Source organism: Ixodes scapularis, unplaced genomic scaffold, assembly GCF_016920785.2.
Source record: "Ixodes scapularis isolate PalLabHiFi unplaced genomic scaffold, ASM1692078v2 PGA_scaffold3__209_contigs__length_174095766, whole genome shotgun sequence".
Taxonomy (NCBI): Eukaryota; Metazoa; Arthropoda; class Arachnida; order Ixodida; family Ixodidae; genus Ixodes; species Ixodes scapularis.
Genome location: NW_024609868.1, coordinates 104583747 through 104610655, shown reverse-complemented (window position 1 = coordinate 104610655; position 26909 = coordinate 104583747). Strand labels below are relative to the sequence as shown.

The 26909-nt window shown below is 45.6% G+C and overlaps 1 protein-coding gene across 1 annotated transcript in view; it reads right to left on the bottom strand.

The window, feature by feature from the left end:
- LOC8037931 (zinc finger protein Gfi-1) overlaps window positions 1-26909 on the bottom strand; it is a 123267-nt gene that overhangs the window by 57721 nt on the left and 38637 nt on the right. The window contains exon 2 of the mRNA XM_042292818.1: window positions 18412-18573. Coding sequence (XP_042148752.1) covers window positions 18412-18573 — 162 coding nt within the window. The remainder of the gene's footprint in view (window positions 1-18411; window positions 18574-26909) is intronic.

Here is a 26909-nt window from a genome sequence, read left to right as displayed (position 1 = left end):
GCAAAACACGCTCGAGGGTTTATCGAGTCTGCTTTCAGAGTGAAGAGGTTCGTTATGAGCCCACTTGCGACGAGTGGAGGCGCAATCGGGGACCGACAATCGTCGAGGGTAAAGAGTCCGCCGGTTTAGGGACGCCGACCGATAGGTGCGGCGCAGTTATTGCTCGGGAATGCCGAGCGTCGTGCCTTTTAGGGTGAAGAAATAAATACGAGAAAAGATCCCGGTTCTTCGCCGCGTTTTGCAAAATTAAGTGCGGCGACAGCCGGGGCGCATGCATCATCTGCGGCGCACAGATTATACGCAGTCATACTGGACGTTAACCGTGACGTCATATGGCGTCGCAGTGTCGCGTTACGTAATGATATCATACGACGTAAAGGCGATAACACGTATTAGAGTAACATGACTTCAATAAACTACGATGCTTAGGGGAAAACATTTCTAAAAAAATTTTGCAGAACGATTTTTTTTTTTTTTAAATTTAGCGGAGGAATTTTTTTGTGCTAAGTTTTGGGAGAAACTTTTTTTTACAGTAAATTTACCGGATAAATCTTCCCGCTTAAATAAAAAAATATTGCTCAAAAAAATTGGGCGGCGACATTTCTCAGCCACGACGACCCTGCGAAAAAAGCCAATACGGGGATCTCGCCGTAAAAGAGAGAAAGAGAGAGTGGAAAGAGAAATAGCGAGAAAGGAGAGGGCGATTAAAAGACCAATTTCACCTTAACTAACCACTTCATTCATGCGTGTTGCGATTTTTCTGCATGAAAATGTCCGTATGTATTTTGCCGTACAGGTTAAAGTTACGCTTGAAAAACGTTTTATGAACTGAGAGGTGAGCTAGTTTCATTTCGGTTCAATAAACGACTTGATGGGTGACGTCAGTATTCCTTAGGTGCGTGTAACATTTTGGTACTTTCTCCCATCTGCCTTACAGAATTGTACACAATACACGCACGTAGAAGAGGGAAGAGAAATTTAGTTTAACGTGCAATATTTCTGGGAAATGTTTAGTAACGTTCAGTTTGAAAATCAATCTATATAATTGCTTTGCGAGACAAAACAAAAATCTAAAGAAAATAGCCTGTGAATCGCGCTAATGGTGCCGCGTAAGACAACGAGCGTCGCAGTGGTCTATTTCTTAGGATTGCCCATCAGGTTACTAAGCTTGGTTTCACCTTCAGTCCAGACGCAGCCGATGCTACAAGCGCGAGCATGTGGCCCTGAACGGTGCTTGCACTGCACGAGCGCGCGTACATGGTGGGGACGTTGAACACTCGGAGTTCGCTATTAGCGATGTGCGCGGCCAAAAGCGTCGCTGCGGTCAGCTTTCCACGATTGGCCAAACCATGGGCATATGAGCACTCTCAGATTGGCAACTTTGATGGTGCTAGTTTCGCATTGCGATGGCTCCCAGCTTCTACTGTGCTTTTTAAACACACCATCGAACTCGTTGTCGCCCCCGATGGTAAGTAGCCAGAATAACAACTGGTGACGTCACGGCGAGGCAAATCCCAGTCGTGACGTCACGGAGGGAAACCCTAAGAGGGCGCCACCGAAACATCTCGGCGCTAATTGTAGCTTCTACTACGCTGACACTCTGTTTCGCCATGAGTACGAGCCTGTGGCTCTAAAAAGACGCTCGCACAGCACGAGCGCGCGTGTTCGAAGCCCCATTCAAAGCACAGGGTTCGATCTCTACGCTAGGACAGAAACTACCCAATCCAATGTTGCAGATCAACAGCTCAAGGAACCTACCCATATTTGCATTTGAGAGCGTTGGAGTGCTTTTGACTGCGTTGCGTCTAGAAAGAAAAGCGAGACACCATCAGTTCTGTGCTTCGTATGAAGCGTGAAATCCAGTTGAAGGAATCATCTTGCCACGCGACATATAAGCAAAAAGGTCCTGGTTTCCCGCAGCTGCAAGGCAATCAAAAGCACTCCAACGCTCTCAAACGCGACTGTGCGTATAGGGCCTTCAGCGTGTAGTCTCCATAGTTCAACACGCGCAAGTGTTTGTTACTTCGGAAAGCGAGCGAAGCACGCGCCATAGCATCGACACCAACACAGTACCAAACAGAAGCTTTATATTGGAAAGGATTAAATAATACGTTTCACTACGGGTGCCTGTGAAGCAGAAGTACAAGAGCGAGCGCAACGCTCTGATCACATCTGCTACGCACGCGTGCTTGTGAAAGAAAAGCGTGGGTCAAGTTAACATGGGTCGAGACTTCATGCTAGTGCTCGTTACTGGGGCGTGCCAAAAAACTTTATTTAGAGCTCTGGTGATTTTACTCACACTTACTAGAGAACAAATTTAGTAAAGTTATTTTTATTTCATCGACTGAGATAATTCACAGCACTTAAACGCACAATCAAACTTGCAATGTCAATAAATGACAACTAACAATGAGATGTTCTCCGGGGGTGGGGGGGGGGGGGGGGGGGGGTGCTTTTCCGCGCAATTCTTTGTTTACAACGGCAATTATCAGTAGTTTATTTTAGAGGGCACATTTTACAGCGTATGTATATCGCCATGTGTTGATGTCAATCGCTCTGTGTCAATGTCAATCACCATGCAAGCCGTCGCCGGTACCTAGGCGCATGCGCCGGTGAGCACAAATCTGGAAAACAAAATGCTTGTGCCAGCTGCGAAGTTGTGGGGTAGAACCCAAACTACCCTCTGCTCTTGAAGCAGTAATCCACACGGCCATGAGTCTTTTCCCTTTAATAGATGTAAACAAAGCCTGCGGCTACAGAATATCAGGTCGAACACTCATTAACAAGACAACGCACAAAGCAGTGTTTAAACGAACAGAGGCACAAGCAAGCAAACACTTTGGTCCAGCAGGTATGTACAGTCAGGGAGTTTTACAGATGCGGCAATTACACAGGTTATCATGCAGCATGAAATGTGTTGTCTCTGACAGGTGTTTGTTTAACAAAGTCGTTCGCCAGAAAATCGAAGTCCACTTGGGGAGCAAGCTCGTTACATGGCACGTCAACAGCGTATCGGTAAAGATTATGGTCCCGGGAAAGGGGGGGGGGGGGGGGGCTCTGCCCCTCTTGGAACTCACCAAGGGGAGGGGGGGGGCACGAGCTCCGATGCCCCCCCCCCCCCCATTGTCTACACCTATGCACACCCCCAATTTTTTTATAACGCACCTGTAGCCTTTACACTGATGACAGCTAAAACAAAACGCAGGACAATTCCTCTCTATATAGCATTCTATATTTTGAAGATAAAGTTTTTGAGCATGCAGTAACCTTCCTTATAATTACTTTCTCCTGTGCACGATAAATATTGCTCTTAAACGATGCGTATAACCATTTTTGACCAGGATAGTTTCTTAAAAGACAAGCGAAGACACAATAGACGAAGAAAAAACACCCGGTTCTTTTTTTTTAGAAAAAACAGCAACAACAAAAAAAGTCCTCAGTCAGCAGATTCGCGAGGGTTCCGCTGTGCTGCAGGCGGTGCAGTCTGGCGGGCAGACGACGTAGCGAAACAAAGCACGGCCCAGAGCGGGGAGTCGAGGCTATGTAACGGAAGAGATTGATTGGATTGGTCGTGCGCCTGCTTCTTGTCTCACGCGGTCGCCCAGGGCTATTGACACAACATTAGAGCAGGGCGCGTCGCCACCGCTAGGGGGACGACGGGACGCGGAGCAGACGGAGACAGGCACCGCGTCTCCGTCGTGAAGAGCGGTCGGTGGCGCCGCTCGGTGAGCAACGGTTGCTGGCGGAAGCTGAGAGCAGGACGTTCGGTTTTAACACATCTCGTAGCTCTCTATTCCCGTCGCCCGAAAGAAAATAAACACAAAACAAAACAAAAAAACACGAGAGTATGTGTCGTGCCGGAACACCGATGCAAATTCTATGGCTAAGGTGGGAATCGCGGTACGCCATTATAACTATAGGCCGGAGATTTTGCGGTGTTTTTTTACAAGGGGAATCGGCGGATGTTATTCGGTGTTCACTTATTGAAAAAGAAAACATCGGTGTATACTTTGGTGACCCGTTTTGAACGGACACTACGAACGGTGATGGTCGATGGAAAAATCTTTTGGAGCGAAAGTCTGCAGGCGACCTCTTTAGTAAACATCATAATCCAAACTTCGAGACAAGGATGAAAATATTAGGCTTTTAGTTAAAACCAGAAAGTCTACGGTATAATTATAACGTATTGGCTAGTTCTTTTTGAAACATGTTTACGTGAGAAACTGGGTTAAGTGATTACGTGAGAAACTGGGTTAAACAAAACACAAAAAAGTGCTTTTTTTTTTATTTCGCGAAGTTGGTTCTATGGGCCGTTTCATCTATTTTCGAGGTCCAGAAAATAAAAAAAAGGAAGACGGAAGACGGAGTCGTTGCAATCCACTACGAGGTAAGCTAACGATGAGATAAACACAATTATGTTTTCCTAATTATTTGAGACTTCCTTTTTTTTTTGCGGTGTAATCTATTTTACAGAGATAAGCGCGACACTTATCAGGCTGTAATGTCGCCATTACTCGTTGTTTCTCCGTGAAATCTGACGTGTTAACTATAATTGACAAAAACTAAAAAAAAAAAACCCGGTCTTCCGTGCGTATTACGCCGTTTTAGAAGTATTTCTCACTTTGCTAGTTTAAAAGAAAGGCCCAGTTTGCTTGTTTTTTCTTTATGTACCTTGAGTATACAGACATGGAATGGCTTGTTTTGGCCCGGTGACCATTCGGATGAAGGTCTCACTGTAATCAATGTGTTGTGTGTCGGCTCTCCCACTGCAGCGACGGTTAAGCCACCACCACTATACAGTGTGAGAAGCGCTCACTTTTATTGCACCCATGGAACCAAAGCAGCACGTGATTGTTTTTCTCCCCAAAGGCGAAATCACTCATGAAGGTCATTCTTATTTTATTCTCTCTATTTTTTTTTGCGTCATCCGATCATGTGCACACTTTCCGAAAAACATACCAAACTTATATCCATGTGAACGTATGAAAGTTTCGTGAATCATTATACGGAGAGCAAGTGTTCCAAAGTCCGGCTCCAGCGCATTGGAACGCCGCCAGGAGGAGTACGTCAAGCAGAAAGGGGCGCAAGTTCGTCTGCATCTTTTGCAGGGGTTGTGGAGACGTGAGAACGTCGAGCTCTGATTGGCTCCGATTGGAGGAGAGTGGGTAGACCTCAAGGCAGCTTGCTTGGAGGTTTACCCACTGTCCTCCAATCGGAGCCAATCAGAGCTCGACGTTCTGACGTCACCACAACCCCTGCAAAAGATGCAGACGAACTGGCGCTGCGCATAGAAAAAAAAAATTGCGAAGACGACTAGCGCTGTGATGGTGCAGTTTCGGCGCCGCTGTTTCATTGGCTTCATCGGATTGTAACGTCGGCTGCGAGGTCGCTCTTAAAGTGAAACGGTGTGTGGTAAATGACTAAAGAGTGATTGAATGCATAATAGTGCATGCATGGCCCTTCTTTCATCGATTTGGTTGGTTTTCGTAATCGTATTTTGTGACGCAATACGCGCGGATAAACACTGATACGCCGCTCTTTTTTACCGGCTGGCGTATTTTATTTGAAGAGAGCTTCCGAGACAGCTGATAAAGGTCTCAAATAAATCTGTCGCGGCCTTCTTTTCGCCCTCTCTTTCCGATTTGCTTTCGCACGCACCTTGATAAGAGATCAAAGCGTTAGACCGTGGTCGGCGCACGCCGCGCCCGCAGGAGGTCCTTTTTATCCACATATCCGCAGTTGTGTCGCCAGGACCGACTAACACAGTTTTGTGGGCGCGCACATATATCACGGCTCCGCGAACTTTGGGGTTTTGAGCCTTGTTTACAATCTGAGACGCTGACTCAGAGAGGCATAACTCCCCTCCTAATCTCAGGTGTCGTATAAACTTCATCTAGATTGGACGCGAATGCCGCCCTCAAGAGCCCCGAGTTGCAAGGCACGATTTGATCATAAGTGTGGTCGCGTTCCAAGTTACTTGATGCTCTCTAGTACCCCCCTTTTACATACACTAATACTTTGGGCTGGGCAGTCAATAAATTGACCTAAAAATTAATCCATTAATGCTTTAATCGCTATTGATTGTTCAACCAGTTATTCGGTAAAAGTTTGACTAAGCAAAAAAAGTAAAAATTACACAATCTCCCCACGCAGACGTGGACGAGTGCCCCTGTATGAAGGGCAAACTTTATGTCAAATTTTAGCCTAAAGTAAACTGTAGGAACAACATTTGTTACTCCTGACAAATGCAGGAGGTAACTCGTGTCCGGACCTTTTTTAATGCTGTCCGAGTGGCCGTTTTGCGTAGCAGATGCTATTTTGAACAATCAAAGGGGGTCGTTTTTGCCGGAGACTATGACGAACCTCTTTCCTCATGCAGCTGAAGTAATAATCTGTGCGTGTGAGTGACGATGAATTGTTCTCAACTACACATCGGGGTTTATTCGTAATCAAAATTGTTTAGTGCACCGTATATAAGAAATGCAGCGAAATATAGATATATATATATTCGTAATTTTCTAAAAACATATTGTGCATAGAAATCAACGGGACTAATTAGTCGATTAATTAACCGATTAAAGGGTGGCGATTATTCGGGCTAAAACTTTTAATCGACGCCCCGTCCTAAGCCTTTTGTTTCACAGGCAGGTTCGTTATAGGTTTTCAGAACAAAGTCCTGTAAAAAACTGGCGAATCGGCTGGCAATCTCAACTTTGCGGGTGCGCTATAGTTAGCCAATTTTTTTAAAGAGTTCGTGTTGGCCTTTCACGTGCCCGTAAAGCAGGTGTATAAGGTACCTTCGAAGAAAGAACCTTTCCTGGGTCACAGGCCGCATTCACGAAACTATCTCACGGCAAAAATGTGCGTACGACAAAACGTAAGAACAAACTCGTATTCACGAAACGAAATTATCGTAGGTTTTCCGCAGGTTATGATGGAATCCTACAACAGCTTCGGAGCTGTCTTACGCACTTTTTTACGATCAAATAAACACGGCCGACGGCGTCGCTCAGATACTTGGTCGCGACGATCAACGTACATTTATTTTTCCACGTGCTCTTCTCGACTTCAAGCAGACCGAAAGAAGGAAATATTACTTGAAAACGACCACACCGGACATGAAAGCTGGATCCACTAATATCCTGGAAAAGCTACAAGGGCAACGATCCCACCAACCAAGCGACCGCCAAGGTCTAGCCCGGAGAGCTCTGCAGAATGTATGCCTAGCGAGGCACTCCGACCTGCTCCGACGGTACCTGGCCAAGACCGTGTGCCCAGGATTGGCTGGCTTGCTGAATGAAATATGCCTGCGCCATTCTTGTAGACACTTCCCGTGGCAATGGTTTGATCGATGACCTCAATTTTTGATCAAGAGGTCAATCTCGTTCCCTCGTCATCTCCTTGTTTTCTGAGGCAGCGGTGACGAACGCTGTCGTCGAAAAGAGACTCTCACCGATGCTATCTCCTTGTTTTGTGTGATAAAGAGCTCGAATAAACGCCGTATGGATTACCTTTGCAACATATGGTATGTTCACTTTGTTAATAGTATGACATTCTTATTCCGACAGGACGGTACCGTCAACAATGTCGAGGTAGAACAGTTCGGGGGAGCTACGCGATGCCAGTCCGACCTTCCTTTGCCGAGTGTCACGTCAGTTCGTAGCAGTCGACGAAGGTGGTTATCCCGACCTCGGCGTTCGGACCCGTTTAAATCGTGTCAGCGACGACATTTTACTGCACTAACATGAACCATAGACAAGCGTTGGCGGAAAGGCCGCCTGCGTTTGTTATTCAAACTCCACGTGCTTCGAACTGCTCCGAACGATGCGGGTCTCTCCGATTGGTTGTTCGCGTTGCCGAAGACGCCGTCGCCATAGCAACAGCCCGCCCTCGCGGGGACCGGGAGCTTGTGGGACACGGAAAGTTCTAATTTTTCCGTACGAGATCGTCGCTTTCCTTCTTTCACTTAAGAACGCGTTTGTAAATACCGATTTCTCGTCTTCTTACGATGTTCTTAACTTACCATCTTTCCAACTAAGTCGTCGTAACCCAAGAAGCTCTTCGTGAATCTTGCCTCACAACTTTTGAACGACACGCTTAGTCTAAAAACACAATTACGTCGTGTTTTTTCCTATTTGGTTTTTCGTACAATTAAAAGGGATTTTTTTTTTCTCAGCGTGAAGTGAAGTATTTGACTAGCAAGTTATTCACCGCTGTTGCCTTTTTTACACCGTTGGCAGTTATGGGAGTGGCATAAAGGAGCGCCAAACCAACAGCGCGTAGACACAAGGCTTCGGCTCACGTCATCGCAGTCAGATAGATCGAGGCTTGAGATTGGGCACGAGTGCTGTGTCAGTGTTCGTCTGGGATTCGTGACCAAACAGCGCGTCGAAGGTCGGGCTCGGGCCAAATAGCCGAGTTAGCGTGATCCGACCCTGATGATGTTTCATAGAGGGCGAGGGGATCACGTGGAGTCCTTCTGTCCAGGTGGTGCTGGCCAAACACTTTTTTTATGCGTCTACAAATGTCTCAGGTACAAAGGAAGACCTTCCAGCGCGTCTGCTGCTTTGACGTCGTTCTCACATCGATAAGAAAGTCGGTGGTTTTATTATAGACCAAGATAAGCAATGCCCACTATTGCATTCTAGTTGCAGACGAGGTAAAAAGAGCTTTGTGGCGAGAAAGAATTCTCGATAGACCTTTTGGAAAATCGAAGGGATCCTACCGGTATATAGTGCCGCGCAAAGGACCTTGGAAAACTCATTGGCCGAAGTCTTCGGTTTAGTCGTCCCGTTTAGAACCAGATACAATGCTCTCTTTTTAAAAAATATGTAAGTGTTGTCCCTACCAATACGAATAGAATGCTGAGAAACAATTTCTTGGCTACCGACGCGCCAGGTTTGTGCGCAGGTGGACACAATACCACGAGAGTATACGGACGAAGAAGCATGCTGGGCCGGTCATCCTGCTTCATGGTCTCCTCAATGTTCTAGGCTTCTTAAATGATCCGAGAGCCGGGAGAGTTATGCCGTACTCTGGAGTGGAAGCGAGGCCGCCAGAGAGGTATGGGACGCGGCCGGCCGTACTTCTTGGTCGCTAAAAGTGCATTTCAGCCACTTGAAAAATGTAATGGAGTACCATTAAAAATTACTGAACCTCAAATGTAATGGATTACCGTTATAAATTACTTTCGCTGAAAAGTAACATTACTTACCTCGTTACGTTACAAATTACTTTCACGCTACTTTTCCTGTACACTTATCAAGAAAACAATAGAAACATTTTCGGTGTTTTCAATAATGTTCTGCAACTCTACTTTACATTCCTCATACGCCCGCATTATGGTACTTCTTGTGAAAATAAAATATTGTATTTAAGAGAAAGCATGTACGTGCACGTCGGTTCATCCGTGAGTTGGCAAGGCAGCGAAAGCCACAACCACACCCGCCATCCCACCAGCTTATTGCGACCGGAAATAATCCCTGGAATTCCACAAAGCTAGTGGTGCTCATGCTCAGCAGCAGCGTCTACCTCTGCTAGGAGATTCGGAGGTAAAGAACCGATCTGCGAAAGCTCCCTTTTAAAATTGCGCCTTTCTTGCGTGAGCGCAACGTCTCAAAGCTGCGGTCCCGTATATCTAGCTTTAACGCACTGTCAGCTTATGCAAGCAAATAGAGTATAGTTGCATCCAGGACTGAAAAAGCGCAGGGGCCGAGGCTCGTTTTTGAGCTTTGGTTGAACGGATGGTCGCACACTCATATTGCACCAGTTTCTGTATTACGTTAATATATTTAAAAAAAAGTAACGAGTAACTAAAAAGAACCGTTACCAATATTTTGTAACAAAATTACATTACAAATCACTGACGCAAAAAAGTAACGTGTCAATTACAAAATCACTTAAGTAACGGATTACAAGTAATCCGTTACTTGTAGCAGATTACTTTCCATGTCTGAAAGTGCATTTGCGCTGGTGTTCGAATTGCAAGCGCGAATCGGATCTGCTCATTTTTATCGTCAAACCTGCGTCAAATTGTATTGGATATTTAAGCCACTGCGTTCGCAACCGTCGCGCGAACGCGGTTGCTTAAGTATCTAATACAATTTCCTGCGCGTTCGCAACCGTTTTGCGAATGCGATTCAACCGCCAGTGTGAACACCAGTGGGTGCAATGTAAGCGAAAGCTGACTTTGGTTCTATGCAGTGCTGAGATGCACGTGGCAATCGAAACCGAAATTGTGCCACAGCTCCCCTCTCAAGTCGTCCCGAAGCCACATTTCTTACTTTTTTCGAAAAGTGTTCTTTTGAAGGCAGAATCTCGAAAGGACACGCCTCCTTTCGCGCAAAGAACCTTTTTGAGTCGATTTGGCACGCTTATTTTTGAGAGTGCAGGGATATTCGGAAGTATATTGAGAGGCGGGTAATTTATGTATTTGTGGGGAATTTTCCGTAGATGTAACGATTACATCGATTGATGCTGAAGAGCCTAAACAGCGCCTCCTTTGTCTTTCGCGTATTTTTTTTCACCGACACTTGGGTCCGAGATGCGAACACAATAAAAACTTCGCTGTAATCCCACATCTTGGGAACGAGCGCAGCTTCCAGACCCTAAGTCGATGCAGTGCAACTTTATGATATACTTTTTCCGAACATACTCGCATGAGGCCAAAGCAGCGGAGTAGGCATATGATGAAAGTAATACCACCGTCAAGTATTAGAAATAGTTTGGGGAAGAGCAGACACATTTGCACAATTCACAGCATTTGTCAAAGCACAGTTCCATTCATCAACGGTGATCTGGTTACCAGTGAATCTTTTGTTTGATGCTTTATCGCAGTCATTGTCTTATTTCAATGATGTACTTTCACCAGAGACTCGTAGGTTTGCGAATCAGTAAACTGGTACAAACCGCCCGTCTGACGTTAGGGATACCTTTGTCTCGCGCAGTGTGCACCCCGTACACGTAGGGTGACCACCCGTCCCGTGACCAGCGGGACTGTCCCGCATTGCGGGCTCGTGTTTCGCGTCCAGCGAGAAATATCAAAATCTTCAAAATGTTCCGCATTTGTCACTGTCGTAAAATTCACTACGCAACTCACGGTGCCGACGAACAACGGGGCACGGGGAAGCGCGGAGATCCCTGATGAACGGTATGCGAATCGCGATGGTACAACATTTTCTATCCAAGCAGGGATGGGCAGTATTTCAAATACAAGTATGTGAAATACGTATTTCAAGTACTTTGTGTACTTTGCATTTGTATTTAATTACAATTTAAGTAATGTATTTGACATGCGTATTTAAATACTAAAACATGGGTATTTCAAATACAATTGTAATTAAATACAATTTTGTGGGTGAAAATGTATCCCTCAAATTTATTGTCACTGTCCAGAGCAGGAAAAAAACTACGCGCTGCACCGAATGCAGTGTTTCTCAATTAAGCACAAGCGTTTAGGGACTGTGTGATTACGGTGCTAGTCCAGGGCAAAAATAGTGACGAAATCGACGTTCGCAGGCCCCCTGGCTAGATAAGGGTCTGTGACAACTTGTGACGCTTTCCAGCCTGATTTCCATCCATATTTTTGCCTGGAACATTCTAAATGTATGGGTCGTCCAGATTTTCATAACTGGTGCGAGTTGTAACAATAAAAAAATTCTCTAGCTAGTGCCGCGCGTCTTGGTCGTCTCGGTTCTTTGTTGGTCTATACCAAAATGCAGTCGACAAAAAAAAAAAAAAAAAAAAAACTGCTTGAAGCTCTGTACTTTTTTCACCTTTTACGTCCAAGCTGATTACATATTTTGTGATTATATTTTTATTACGTTACTAGAGCCTCGCACACTAACTCCCGAGTGTGCGATGCAAAATTAAAATGAGATACCCAGAAACCCGTTGCAGGTGCCCTGAAGTCGCTCACGCAAATTTTGAGGAATGTATTTGGAAAAGTATTTCGAGGAGACGAAATACATTTGGTTGTATTTGTATTTTGTACTTAAATTCTTTTTTGCTAATGCAATTAGATTTGTAATTAAATACATTTTTGAAGAAGTATTTTGTATTTGTATTTCGATACATATTTGCATGTATTTTGCCCATCCCTGTATCCAAGCATAGCGGGAAGTGACCGTCGTTCTTGCAGGAGAACCGACGCGCATGCGACATTGTGCCTCCCTTCCCTTGGTGGCAAAATATTGCAAAACACATTGCTCACCAAAATTCCAAAATAAATTATTTTAATTATTTTCAAATCGTGCAGTGTCAGTGCAAAAATATTGCTGTAATATTTTTTTTATTGAAGACGACTAAGCAAGGCAAGAAAACTGCAACTCAAAACGGTCGAAAATAACAGCTTAAGGTTCAAAATTTGCGTAGGAAAATGTTGGAAAAAATAAGAATTGACAGGGAAACCAGAAGCCTTTAAAGATTTACTGCTTCTTCTATCCTTCTGATACATTGAGTTCTGCTGCTGTCGTTTTTTTGTTTTCAACTTAGGCACCTTTGGTCAGCATACGTAGCATGAAAACTTAAAATATATCACTTGAAGTGAAAATTATTAGCTTAATTGCAGCAATACAATTTTAAGCTGTATAATATGCTTTCGGTCAAGACAGGATACTAAATGCGTTAGCAGAGCCAAATTTTCTCGAATTGATTACTTTTCTCCGTTACGTTTTTTTTTTCTTTTTTTAACCTGAGACTGGGGCAGAAGGCAGAAACAAATGTTTCCTCCCCCAGTCTCGGGTTGAAAGGCATCATGGTAAATTTCCACCAGTCCGACTGCACACTAAGCTCTTTTTTGCAGTTGCCACAGTCGAAATATAATACTGTTCATCTCTTACACCCTTCTTTTGCCCCAGCCCCCTAGGGGGCTGGGGCAAAAGAAGACCAGTTGTCTTTGGACTAGGCTCCAACCCCTTTTACAGCACTCAGAGGAGAAACAGGAACATAATAAGAGAAATCTACAAAATACAGCAATTTCACAAATCCATGACAGACACAATAACACATAACAGTCAACTTCGTACTAACTGCAGATTATGAGAGGTTTAGTGCGGGGAGAGATACCGAGAGAGAGGAGCAGATGAGATTGTGCGGAGACGTAAAAATGCCTAGCTTCGATTGGAAGGATTGGTGGGTAGATGCAAAGGCTAGCCAGCCTCTGCCCCTACTCACTTTTCGAACACGAACACGAGACAAATGCAGTACGGTTCTAGTGTGTGTTCTAGCGTCAAATTTCGAGCTGAATATGCTAGCGAAATGGTATCATTCGATGTGATCTGACTCGAGTTTGTCTGCGAATAAAATAATACCGAAAGCGAGTGTGTGTGTGTGTGTCTGAGAGAGAGTGAGAGAGAGGAATTCATTTCAATAATGGCAAGCAAAACTTCAGTTGACGTGCTTCACCCCCTCCTCCTCCTTCGAATGCCCTTTTTTTGTCGAAAGTAAGAAATACAGAAAGACCGGTTCTATTCCTAAATAAATTACTTCGTCTCACCACACAGAAAAAAGTAATCTTGTTACACTCTCGTAAAGCCAGATCAGAAAGAACTTTCGTAAACACGTTGGATTCCCCGTACATAGCGTGCTCTCCTAACAACCCCCCCAACACACACACACACACACTGCCCGAACAATGCTTGAACAAGAACACAAACCCTCAAAACGACTGCGAAACAGGATCATCCCCTAGCTCCCATCGAACATAGTGTTCCCTTTAAAAGGAAGATATAAAGATAAACACAAGCAGCTTTGAAAGGCAGAAAAATGTCGTAAGCAAACGCGTGCAGTGACCAGCCCCAACAAAACATTTACTCCTTCCCCTCCACCCCACCCCACAGGAAAAAAAAAGACATTTCTGAAATCGAAGATTTGACCCTCTTTGGCACGATCACGTGACCCAGTCCCATTGAGCATGCTCCCTTTTTCCCTTACCTCCCTCCTGGTCCCTCTAGCGCGCGGACGCGTCGACAAACAATCCCGAACCCATTGAGCGAGCACCCCCTCCCCCGTGTTCGTTTTCCCGTACATACATTCACGATCCCCGACCGACACCACACTTGCTCTGAGAGAACAGACCGTCAACGACTTGGCAGACTCTCGAATTATATCCCAAACAAAATCTAATCGCGGTATAGCTGAAGAAAAAAAAAAATAGGTAGAGAGGGATAATTCACTCCCGAATCACCAGCAAAACAATCGGAAGCGTCAGCCGTGCGGCAAGACGCGGGACACTTTTCCCTATTGTTATGTTTCCTCTTATTTCCTATATATGCTTCCCTCGGGTGCCGTACGAACTCGCAGCAGCCCCTTTCCCGCTCTCTGCTCTTCCCTGTTGTTCTCCCCCCCTTCCGTGTCGGGGAAGGATAATATTATCTTTCGATAACCGGGATACGGGGTCGCGGGGATCAATCTAGACCCGGCGGAACGACGTCGCCTCGCCGCCCTGCTCGGCTTGCTTTCCGGGCTGGTTTTTTCGCTTCCGGCAAAACTGAACGGAGCCAACCGGGAGCCGTGAGAGGTTTCCAGTGAGCGCCGGGGAGTAGGCAAACGGTGCTGAATCGCGTAGATTGAGCTAACTACTTTCGATGCTGCTTAACCGATCTACAACGATTCACCTTAGCTAAAGGTGTTTCAGCGAAAGATGACGATCTATTTTAGCAGACATCATATAGCAAACGTACCACCAAGCTATATGAGGAATTTTAGCCCAGCATACTAGCTATACAGGATATTTATTCTGACATCCAGTATCCAGTATGCGTTTAATGCGTCGGCAGTAATGAACAAGCCTGAGGGAGATATATTTTTGGGGAAATATTTTACCACTCGATTTCTGCTAAATCTTTTCACATGAATATTTTCCCTTTTTTTTTTCTAGTACTGGTATGTATAGAAAGACGCTGTGTGAATTTTTCTTCTTTGAACTTTTGTGTCGCAACAGTTTATACCTGACCGGACGCAACTGCGAATAATTTTTTATCGATTGCGGTCTGTACATGTTTCTTTGACACTGACTACCTATATATATTTTTTAAATATACCTCGCCAACGCTACTAGTAATGCTTTTCTTTTTTTTTTCCACTATGTTCTGTCCAATCTTTTCTTGATTTACTATGCGTTTGTATCGTTTCTCCAACAAACGTTCTGCATCTATGCGATGTGTATCTGACAATTGGTGCACCCTTCCATAGGCCCCCGGGTTGTTTAGGAGCACCAAAAAAGTGAAATGAATATATGTTATGATCGTATCACAAGCTATGTGGGCATATTTTGGCACAAAAGTCTACATGCAAATTAGAACTATAGTATAGCAAAATAAACATAATTCATGTGAAGTGATTCAGTGTATAGTTTAAATGTTTAAATTATCTTAAAGATTGTTAACGATCGCGCATTGCATTTTTCTTTTTCGTGTTACGAGCACCTCGTACTTTTATGTCCCGAGGAAAGCAACGCGACAGGTACAAAATATACATAAAAAAAAAAAAAAAAGACAGCTATTTTTTTTTTTTTTTGCAAGAAACGAAAGTACGCCGGTGAGCTAATTAGGAAACATCATAATCTAGATCCCGAGATACGTAGAAACAAAAAATGGCTGAAAAAGCGGCACAAAACAAGACACGGTTTAAACTATGAGTATTTCTATTCTGCGACATTCCAGTCAAATCTCCATGGAGGGATATTATTTGCTTCTTAATGCGGCATTCCGAAAATTTATTTGGCTCTAATTATAGAGGGGAGAAAAACATTACGCGAATTTTGAGTTCACGAAGACAGCATTTTGCGGGCTTTAGGGAAATTATATTATAGAAATACGTTGTTGGCATTTGGCGTTTTGTGGTACTTCTTGTATAGTGTAATCTAATGACGCTGGTGCGTAAATATTAGGTTTAAGCAAAACAGACGAACAAGACCGCTTGCCACATAATAGCGAGTTTTAGTATTCCGCATACGAACTAGCTCAATTCGTTGTCCGTTTTGGGTTAGCGTTGCGCGTTCCACGCAGAGCGTGGCCATGTGATGTCGATTGAATTAAATTCCGGCAATGTTTCTAGCCACGCGCTAAGGGCACAGGGCACGCGGTGAGTTCCGTGCATTGTAGTGATTGCGTACGAGTCACCACCCGAATGCATAGAGAGGCATTGAATGTCACATAGCCAGGATCAAATGCCCACGCACTGCTCGGGTCCACCGCATGAGCCGCATTCAAATATCGTTAAAGTGGGGGCCGTGTGAAGCTCGGCAACGAAATGTCGGGGATTGCATTGTTGGCGTTGTCCCCGCAAGTTCATCATCAAGTTTTGCGAATGAAAGACTGAAAGAAAACGTCCACTTTTGTCTTTCGAAATTTACCGTGACTAAGACACTTCTCGGTTAGTGGCTTTACGTTCGAGTATACATTCTTGGCTCCCACGAGTGCCAGTAAGGTTGTGTAAAATGACAAACATTCCAACGTCGTTGCATGGTCCCCCTTTAAGTACAGTTGTCGGAGTCATATCGGAACGATCGACTAAAACTCCCCATTAAAGAGTTGTTGTATAGAGCGTTTCCTCCGTCCCGCAACACTCCCCGTAGACCGCTACAAGATCCGGGCATGCTGACGAGTCTAGCGGCGCGCATGCGCAGTAGTGGCGTCATCGTTAGAGACAGCGTGTCGGAAGAGGGAAAACGGGCTACGAAGACTCTCAATTAGAAAGGTAGATTAACGACGGTTAACGCACCTTTTTTGCAGACATTAAAAAGGCCAGTAAGGTAAAATTGGGACCACGCGTCAATGGTGTCCGTCACTGCCGCGTTATGGCGCGTTCACACTTGCGGGTTCGCGGGCGGAACCGCGCAGTGGGAAACTGGATTGCGGAGCCGCGTGGCGAAATCCACTCGTCGCTGGAGGAAAAGTCTGGACATGGGTCCCGGACTGATCCAGATTTTCCGCCTGCGTCAAGCTGATTTTGTCGTCCCGGCTCCAAAATCTGAGTTCCGCTTGCGGAGATCCGCCCCGCGAATCCGCAAGTGTAAACGTGCCGTAAAGCATTACGAAGCGGCGATTTGTTCACACTCCCAGGAGCTCATATTACGCTACATTCTCATTGGCGTTCGAATCGGAACCGCGAAGCGGATACGGTCGTTTTCGTTATCGAAGACGCGTGAAAATACGCTGAATCATTAACCAAGCACGTACGCAACCGCTTCGAGATTGCAGTACAACCGTTAGTGTGAACGAGGCGTAAGTGTAACGCCAATAACCTGTCGCCTTATATCCAGTTTAGTCATTGAAAAGGAAAAGCGTCTTCCGCGATCCAGTAAGCATGTGAACGTGAACATTTGACAGATGTCTGCCTGACTGTGACAAGACTAATTTAAAAGGGGAACCTCCAACCAAGCCATAATTAGGGACCCTAGGTTTCGAAACCTACGCGGCCTCTTTGTGGGTGGCTGCGCATGGCGATGGCCGTTGAGGAGCCATATATTCGTGTTTTTTTCTTTTGTGTTATGATGGTGCATTTTTCTACGCATCATCGAGAATAAACACATATTGTTCTAAAACCTGAAATGGCCTTTCACGAAACCCCCTAATTCCCAAGCGGTTGTTCGTCCATCCCTCCGTCCCTTTTTCCGTACATTTCCCGCAAAATTTAGTGAAGAAATTGATGTCACGTGGCCGTCTGTTTCCTCCCTAAATTTAGCGGGAAAATTGGTGTCACGTGACTTATACGCCAATTGAGTGTCCCCACGAAATTTAACGGGCTATTTGACGTCACGTTATCTGCGCACCGAGTAAGTTTCCCAGCTAAGTTTAGAAGGAAAATTATCCTCGCGTAATCCATCACAAATTTAGTTTCGCCTTTGAATGTGTAGCGAGGAAATGGACAAAAAAAAAAAATGAAGACTTTTTACTCTCCGAAAAGACTGTAAGCGTCTCAGCAAATTTAAACCATCACTCCTTAAATACGGCCTTGAATGCATCCCGAAGCTTTAGAGATGAAGGCGCTGCCAACTTTTTGATAATGTGAAAACCATACTTCGTTTCACCCTAACGCCGTGTTCCCACTGGCGGTTGAACCGCGTTTGCGAACAGGTAAAATTTCACGCACACTTGATGATGAAAACGAGCGGATCTGCTTCGCATTTGCTGTTCGTACGCCATTGTGAATGCACCTATAAGTCCGGGTGCAGCCGACACTATGAGCTGATGGTACCAATGAAACATCGTCAGAAGCACAACGTCATGGTGTTCGTCGTGTTTCTGCACGCGTTCAATCATCGCCAAACCCCTCCCGTCCATGAAAGGTCCAGTGACTCGCGCTTTTAGAATGCATATGTGCGTTCCTGGTTGCGCGTGGCGGTGCCTTCGACTGGGCTCGGACACGCGCGATGAAACGAAGCTATAGGAGACCGGTGGCTAGACGTACCAGGCGAGAGTAGGTGGGCATCCGACGGCGGGTACAGGTGCAGAAAAGGCCATAGAGGGGGAGGGGGGTCGGCCCTGAGACCGAGGGGCCACAGGGGGGGCATCAGGGGATCCAGAAGCCAGCTGCCGGGGCGAGGAAGGCCAGCAAGAGACGGCAGGCCGCCTGAAAGAAAAAAAAGAAGAAGGAAGACAGTGCGCTATGAGGACGAGTATTGCCACTATATAAAGCATTTCTAATATCAGTAATAACAAAAGAAGAAACATCACTGGTCAAGAAAACGATCACTTGAGCTGGACGCTTTTAGTAACTATACCGTAACGAGCATCAAAGGGTTAGTCCAGTCGATTCAAACAAACGTTACGACAGATTCGAATTCTGTGCGCACTGGAACCCCGACTGTAACCCGCTTCACTTGAAGTTCGGCCGCAGCGGAAGTTACAAAATCCGATGAAGTGGATCAATCGGCGCTCAAAGTGCATTGCCACGGCGCACCTTTGGGCGTTTTTTCTGCATGCGGAGCGCAAGTTCCTTTGCTTCCTGCGCAGGGGTTGCGGTGATGTCAGAGAGAGACGCCGAGCTCTGATTGGTGCTGAATGAAGGGTAGTGGGTAGACCTCAGGGCGGCTTGCTTTGAGCTCTACCCACTAGTCTTCAATCAGAACGAATCACACACAGCCCGGCTTCTTTCTGACATCAGCGCGACAACGAATCACAGCTCGGCTTCTTTCTGGCGTCCCCGCAACTCCTGCGCAGGAAGCAGACGACTTGCTTCACGCATCAATGACTGCACCAATCAGACATTGTAGGAAGGCGCCGCGATCCTGCGCTCTTTTTGTGCGTAATCGGTTTAATAGCGAACGCATAAAGGCGACGAGCTTCATGACGAAGCACTTTTCGCGCTGATTGATTGGCTCAGCAGGACGTCGGTTTCGGTCAGACTTAAAGTGGAGCGGCGTATATCCGAAAAGTTTCCTTGTGTTGATTTTCTATTTCATATTCCGAAAGTCCGAAGGGGAACTCACAGATTACACACACCCACGCTGGAATACATATTTATATATATATCGTCCCTGAAGGGGTATTAAGTGAAAATGCGGAGGCAATTTATGTTGGGCCTCCGTTCTAACCTGTCTCAGTTGATTCAAACTTCTGTATGTCAGAAAGGTACTTAAGAAAATGACTGTTTAACAGTTAAAAATGTATTAAATCTCTCGCAAGAAAACCGAAATCTAGCCTTAGCTTTGTTTTTATAAAAACAAAATATCAGTCAAAGTCAAGTTATTTTTCGAGAAAAACAAACAAACAAAACGCTCCTTACGCCTTTACTGCACGAAAGCGCGCGCGCAGGCAACTCAATTCGAAAACATTTTTTTTCCTCCCCTCATTCAATCCTCGTACGCCCCTTTTCCCGGTACTAACATCATTCCCAAATCATATGCACGAGCAAGAAAGACCACCGTCCAATCCTCTTCGACATTTAAACCCTTACAATTTGCTAAACGACACCTTAATACACCCTCCGGGACTTCTTCCGAAAGCACACAACAAAGAACGCAACAAACAAACAAAAACAAAACAAACAACAAAACCAAATGGCGCGTTTTTGTTTCTTTTCTCGTGTACATCCCCATCAAAAACAGTCACTTACGATAAGCGCAGTATACATGAGCATACGTACTACGTAGCGACTCCACAAACTAGAGGACACTAGGGAAGGTCCATCAGCAAAAACAAGGAGTCCAAGGAGAGAGCCGAGGATACACGCGGTGCAACCGACGCAAATAGGGGGAGGAGCGGTGGGCTCGCATCGCATCGCGGCGGCTTTCTTCTTTTGGCGGTTGCTTCAGCGTCCCGTCCCGTTAGACGGACGATCCGTTAAGGGCGTCCTGAAACAGGTCCGGGCATCCCCCGGCTCCGTTTATGCGTTTTCGCGGAGATGAGGAAGCGCTCGCCTTCTACCGGGAGGGGACCGTGGCGGTCGGTCGGTCGGTCGGCGGACGCCGCTGAATATTTGATTCGCCTCACTCGCGCCGAGGAAATCGAGCATTGTCTCGCATCGGACGCCGACGCTCGCCGGTCCTCCCTTCTAAACAGCATTAACGCGCGCGCTTCGCTTCAAAGTGGTGGCGGCGGCTCCCCCCGCGTTTCTCGTAATATACGCATCCTCACGTCATCCATCATCTCCGCTGAACTCGATGTATTTTTTTCTTCGTTTCTGATGCTTCGTAATCGAAACTCTAAACACACACAAACAAAAGAGAAACAATAACAACAAAAAACAACTTGGCGGAGTAAAGTCGGACGCGTGGCATAGTAAATGTTTTCTTTCTTCTAGATTTGCATAAATAACTGTTTTTTGTTTTGTTTTTTTCTTATTCTAGAAGAGTAGTGAAGCAACTGAGAAGGTAACCGTAACAACATGTTCAATTAAGACCCGCGGACACACTGCCAATGAATCATCCAGAAGACAGTCAGCGCGAAAACTGTCTGTAACGTGTTTCTTCCGATCATATGCTGCTGGTCCTGCCTTTTTGTGCGACGCATGGGAGCAGCCTGGCTGCGGGGTTTAGGCAATAGAGTATACCAGCTCCGCCGTTTTGGTCCGAGACATTACGAGTATTATAGTTATGCTTCGATTAGTTATTCATAAATTGAAACGGACTATCGGCGACCCTCGTGTTGATTATTCGAAAGATATATATTCACTTTTCGTTGCGCGTGTCTACGGGCTTTTATTCAAGTGCCGGACACGTGATCCCCGTCTTTGCTTTCTGAAAGGCACTGAAGATATATTAAAGAAAGACAATTAATTCATTAAAAAAAATGTTTTCTCGGTACTGGCAGTGACTGTGCTGAAGCTTGGGGGAGGGGGGAGGGGGGATACCGCGTAATATGAAAAAAGTGTAATTAAATGTAATGTTCCCATTATTAGACAATGCAACCTCACAAGCTATCTGGAAAAGTGGTGCAAGTGCGGGAGTGGGCCTTTGCAGGAAGTGCTGTGTGCGAGTGTGCTGGCACATCAATAAAAGCGCATTTGAAAATCGCTCTCAGAACTGAACTCTATAATATATTGCGCCGTGTTTAAGGAGTGGGTTTAATGTAGGGTCTGCCCACTGCATATTGCACTGTCTCGCCTCGGCTTGCGCACTCAAGTCCTTCACACTTTGGATAAGAGAATGTTGCGTGTCCCAGCAGAGAGAAAGAGACAACAGATGAACTCGTGAAGAAACACAATTTGTAGACTGTAAAAAAGAACAAAAAACTACGACTTCTGGTATATTTTTCACCCATCAATCTACAAGTGTCACGTAAATTCTCAGAGTTCGCTATTAAAATATTCAAACAAAGGGGGCCTCGCGACATCTCTAACAAAAATAGTAGTGGTGTGCTCTTGCTTTCCCAAAATAGCGTTTTTCAAGCGTTCCGCAGCTTGTTTTTGAATGTAATACGCTTCAAAGATTCGCAAACAATCGTGTCGGTAGTTTCGAGCTCCAGAGGCAGATGCACCTCCGTCCTCTCATTGTTTGTGTCTGGATTCTCGAAACTCCAACTCGGAAACTTCGCCTAATAACGGAGATGGCTGTGGCAGCAGACGCCAGCTTTGTGCCACTTACTCGCGGATCGCAATCTTGTTACTGGCGCCTTCATCTTTATTTAAAACAAATAAATACATCTAGATTTTCGTATATCTGTATAAATATAGTGGGAGACGCAATTCACACGAGTGGCAGGTGTGTTTCTGTCATTGCTTCGAACCAAAAACAAAAATAAAACACGCACTAAAATAAGTTTGGGGGGGGGGGGGGGGGGGGGAGTATAGGTATAAAATGGTGGAGTACTTTGTTTCAGCCGCCAGTAAGGCGCTTCCTTCCTTTTGGGGATTAGCGAAAGGGCAGACTGTAACAATCCAGGGAGGCTTTATTACTGCCATATATTTTTCTTTTTTTTTTGGACTGCACAGCTTCGTTGGAGGCGTAGAGCCTGAGCGTTCTCTAAACTTTTTTTTTCGTCCAAATGCGATTTAGGTTTGCGTCTCGCGAGAGCTCAAATCTAAATCGCTTCTTATGGCGGGGAACATAGACGTGCGAGAAGCGAGGCAGAGCGACAAGAAAACATACCGCGCCCGCGCGCGCTCGATCGGCTGCTCCTCGCGAGCAGAGATTATGGTTCCCGATAGAGCCGGGTTTCTTTCACGCGGGAAGGAAGAACCTCGAAATCTCCTTGGGTTCGCTGCCGAGATCAACTGCGGGAGACGCTGTAAGCCCGCCGCTGCTGTTGCTTCGTTGCCGCTGGTTGCGGGGCCCCGCATTCCCGATAACTCGGATACTAGAGAAAAGAGTTTGTATATTCCACGAAACACCCAAGTTCGCCGCATACATTATAGGAGAGTTAAATAACTGCGCACACCCCTCAAGCATTACTGAACCTTGTTTGCTTCATGCACATGTATGCTTCGAACAAGTCTGTAGGCAATTTTAACGGGATAGCGTTTAGAAGCTCTTGTTGAAGAAAATCTGGCGTCGGCGTCGGTGGGACCAATAAATCTCATAATGCAAAGCGCGCAGCCACGTGCGACGTCACACGTGAGGTGACACGGGGCGGCGCGCATTGCATTATGGGATTTACCCTCTAGATTAGGAGGGAAAATTTCCCCCAAATTTAGCGGGTCGATAGGGTTATGATGTCAAAGCAACGTGTGACGTCACGCGAAAGGTGACGTCACACGCGCACACGCCCGCACGACTTGGGAACGAGCGCGCGTTTCTATAAGAAAGCTTGGCGAACGGCACCTGATAACGCTATCGCGTTTGATCTCTTAAAGGCGAAGCTTAAGCGTCTCCCAAGGTTTTCGTACGACGCATGCGACAGTGCCGTCATACAAGGAAAAAACACGCCTCAGTAACTGCTCACTGTCTTTTTGCATGATATATTAGCACCGTCACCGCAGGTTTTCGGAGACATTAGAGTCTGTGCCCGTCAATTTAGCGAAGCATTCGAAGGGAATGAAAAACAAAATGAGTAGACATTATACACTTTTCCAGCTATAAGGGTCCTTAGGTCCTTAGGTGGCTAACACCTTTAGGATGTTACGACGACACCTTTAGGATGCTGGTGGACGTTTAAAAATAGGACGCTTGCCATCTTAGTAGCAGCATCCTACACATACTTTTATTAGCACCAAGTTTACAAACAACAAGCAGTATATGCAGCTGTCCCATGCGCAGAAGCGGCAAACATGGATGTCATGGATCGCGGAATAGAGGGAAATCATGACTTTGGTGACGGCTGCCGCGTTTTGTATACTCGACAATTCAGACACATTAGCAGGTACACCGTCTCCGCAATCACGAAGATGACACGTATGTTGCTTTGTTCTTGTCAGTATTTCGGGTTATGCTGAATATATTTAAGTTCAAATAATGTATCTCCAGTAAAAAAAACAAAAAAAAAACATGATTACAGACAAGAATTTTTCAAAATTGTCACTAAAATAACCTCGGTAAAGTGAGAGTCTGTTTAGTGAACACCCTTTTTGAAGAATGTTCGACCCACTTCAGTGTTTTCTGCACCCTTTTTATACTCTTCAAAAATTGGAGGGTGTTCAATGACACTACCTTTTCTTGTGCGTTTGAAAAGGGCGTGTTATGTTGAAATTAAGGTGCTGAAATGCTGTAACACCGTAGGTAAATCTGTTAGACCTTTTATACACCCTGAAGGGTGTAAAATGTTTAGTGTGTACGCGCAGCAACATCTCACGCTTTCTGATAGATGGATAGGTGGGGCCTCGTCGGGGTAAAATATTTAAGATTTTCGCTCCCGCGTGCGGCACAAGAAGTCCAAATAAAGATTATTGACAGAGCCCTGCGCGGATAACATTTTGATTATCCGCATACTATCCGCATCCGCAGACTTCGTATCCGCATCCGAATCGCATCCTCAATGTTCTTAAATAATTAGAGAGTTTCAAGGAGCCGTTTTTTTATGTTCGATACGGTGCTATGGGCTCTCCGGTACGAACTGCGCGTATGCGAGTCTTTTGCGGTAGCTACGCGCAGTTCGTACCGGAGAGCCCATCGTACCCTATCGGATGTGCAAAAACGGTTCCCTAAAACTTCCTATTGTATCCGCATCCGATCCACATCCGCAGACTTTGATCCGCGTCCGCAAAATTCGGAACGTCACCCTCTATCCGCGCATTCATATGAAATCATAAAATCAAGCACGAATTAAAAAAAAAAGTAAAACAGCATCTTGATGGTATTTTTCACATGAGCCCAGCTCTGTTACGTCACGGCGCGGTGGTGGCGCGTCGGGCGCACTTCCGGTCTTGGGCTGTGGGCGGAAGTCACCATGCGGGACGTGTTTTCCCTTTTTCTTTTTTTGAAGAAAAAAGACAAAAACCTACCTTCTCGTCAAAATACCGCGGGTAGGGCTGTACCAAAAGAGCCAGGAAATGTTTGGAGGTCAGTTTTCGTGTGTTTTCCGCCTGCTCGGTTCGTCCGAGAACGTGGACAAGAAACGTGAAAAAGGAAAACCATACGCCGTCGGACCAGAACTGCCTGTGCGGGAAGCACTTTGGGTTGAATTCACGGATACTTGTGGCCGTCAGATTTATTTGTTTTCTTCCAACATGAACGCGGGAAAACCACCATCACTTGTGAACTCCGTTAAGTGCGTCTTCAAGTTCAAACGCCGCCTGATCTTTCGAACTGTCGTCTGCTCTTTCAAACGACCGATATCCGTAGACCAAACACGGACCCGGTAATTGCAATAAGAAGTGCAGGCCTCGAAAGACGTCTCAAGGTTGGTTGCTGTAAGTAGGCTTGGTTTAAAAAGTAGAAAGAAGGAGATGTTAATAATTGTTACCGGTGGGTATCAACGACCTGTTATGCCTGATCAGTATCGACGTCAACCATATCAGCTACGGTTCGCGCTTGTGCAGCCCGAGTGACGTCATGACCGAAAATGCGAATCAGGCTTTTGCGTCCATTCTGCGGCGTCCACGCGGAATGAATCTCCATATGTCACGTTATTCACGCGAAGTTTTTCGGTGTAACGAGCCTTGTTAATTTCGCTGAGGCCGCTAAAGTAGTCAGATATTGCCAGGAAGACGTAGAATTAACAATTTTAACGCAAAAAAGAGCACGGGGACACACACCGGCGTCGACAACATCGCATTTCAATGATTTGTTTATGGGCGACGGCGAGCTTCTGGCCCACACTCCATCGCGCATGCGCGGCGCCGGTGGCGCCCGCAAGGGGCGCTCTGGTTTGTTTGTAAACATCAGTTTGTTTATAAGCCCTCTGCTTACCTTTGTACAAGGAACTCTTCATGTCAAAATACGGGGGAAGTCATTTCATCGTATCGTGCTTTATCGTATTTATAAAATAAGCGATCATCCTTTCAGAGACACTTCGCATCGCTGGAAGTATGATCGCAGTTATGATTGTCTTGGGAGTCTGTGACACTGACACCCTGTCCAGAATGTGCTCTTCAAAAGAAAGAAATTTTAATATTTCTTTTCCATTTTGCTTTGTGAAACCCACTTCTAGCAGGCACTCTATTTTGTAAATATGAAATTAAACAGATGACAGACTAATATTGTCGAAGACAGGCGCCGAAAGAACACAAGGACAAGAAGAGACGTAAACACCAGCTCCGGTGTTTACGTCTCTTCCTGACTTTGTGTTTTCTCGGGGCCTGTCTTCGATCATGACCCAAGTGGCCCAAATTGCCATATTAATACCATTGTGCCATTTTATTTAGGACAAACAATAATAAAGCGGCAGAGGAATGGCGGTCACTCCCCGCAGCAAAATACTCGTTTATATGAGGTCAGGCGCGAGCACACCCATGGGAAAATATCGCAATATCCAGCAATGACAACATGTCCTATCGGTTCCAGTTCTAAACACAAGCCCTCGACCGCATGCTCGGAACCATATACTTAAAAGCAACTGAATGCCAACTGTCGAGAAAAAGAAAAAAACGCACGCACGGCAACGTTTCACTTGTCGCGACTGCTGTTATACTCCGCTTCACCTTATGATGTACCGCAGCAAAGGCTACAAGCGCGAGCTCCATGCTCCAGTGCACATCTCGGCGGCACAAGCTCTCGTGCATTAAGAGCAGCTGCCAACGCCATGAGCTCGCGCTTCTAGCCTTCGCTGCGGTACAACATAAGCTGAAACAGGGTATAGAAGAAGCAGAATATGATCAACATGGACGGAGTCAGACTGATTCGCCTCTCTTAAATTGATACCCGCTAATTAGAAGACTCTCTCCGTTGGTGCACGCGATGCCAGGATAACAGAAATGTTGTAAGTTGGCCGAGTTGGTATGATGACACTGTGAACAGAAGAGAACAGGTGAAAGAATGTGTCCTGCGTGTCTTTCAAAACGTCCTCTTCTTCCTTTTTTATATAAATTAAGTTGCGAGTCAGCGCTTGTGTGTTGCGCATGTTCTTTCTCTCTGTCCTTGTCTTCTGCTGCGC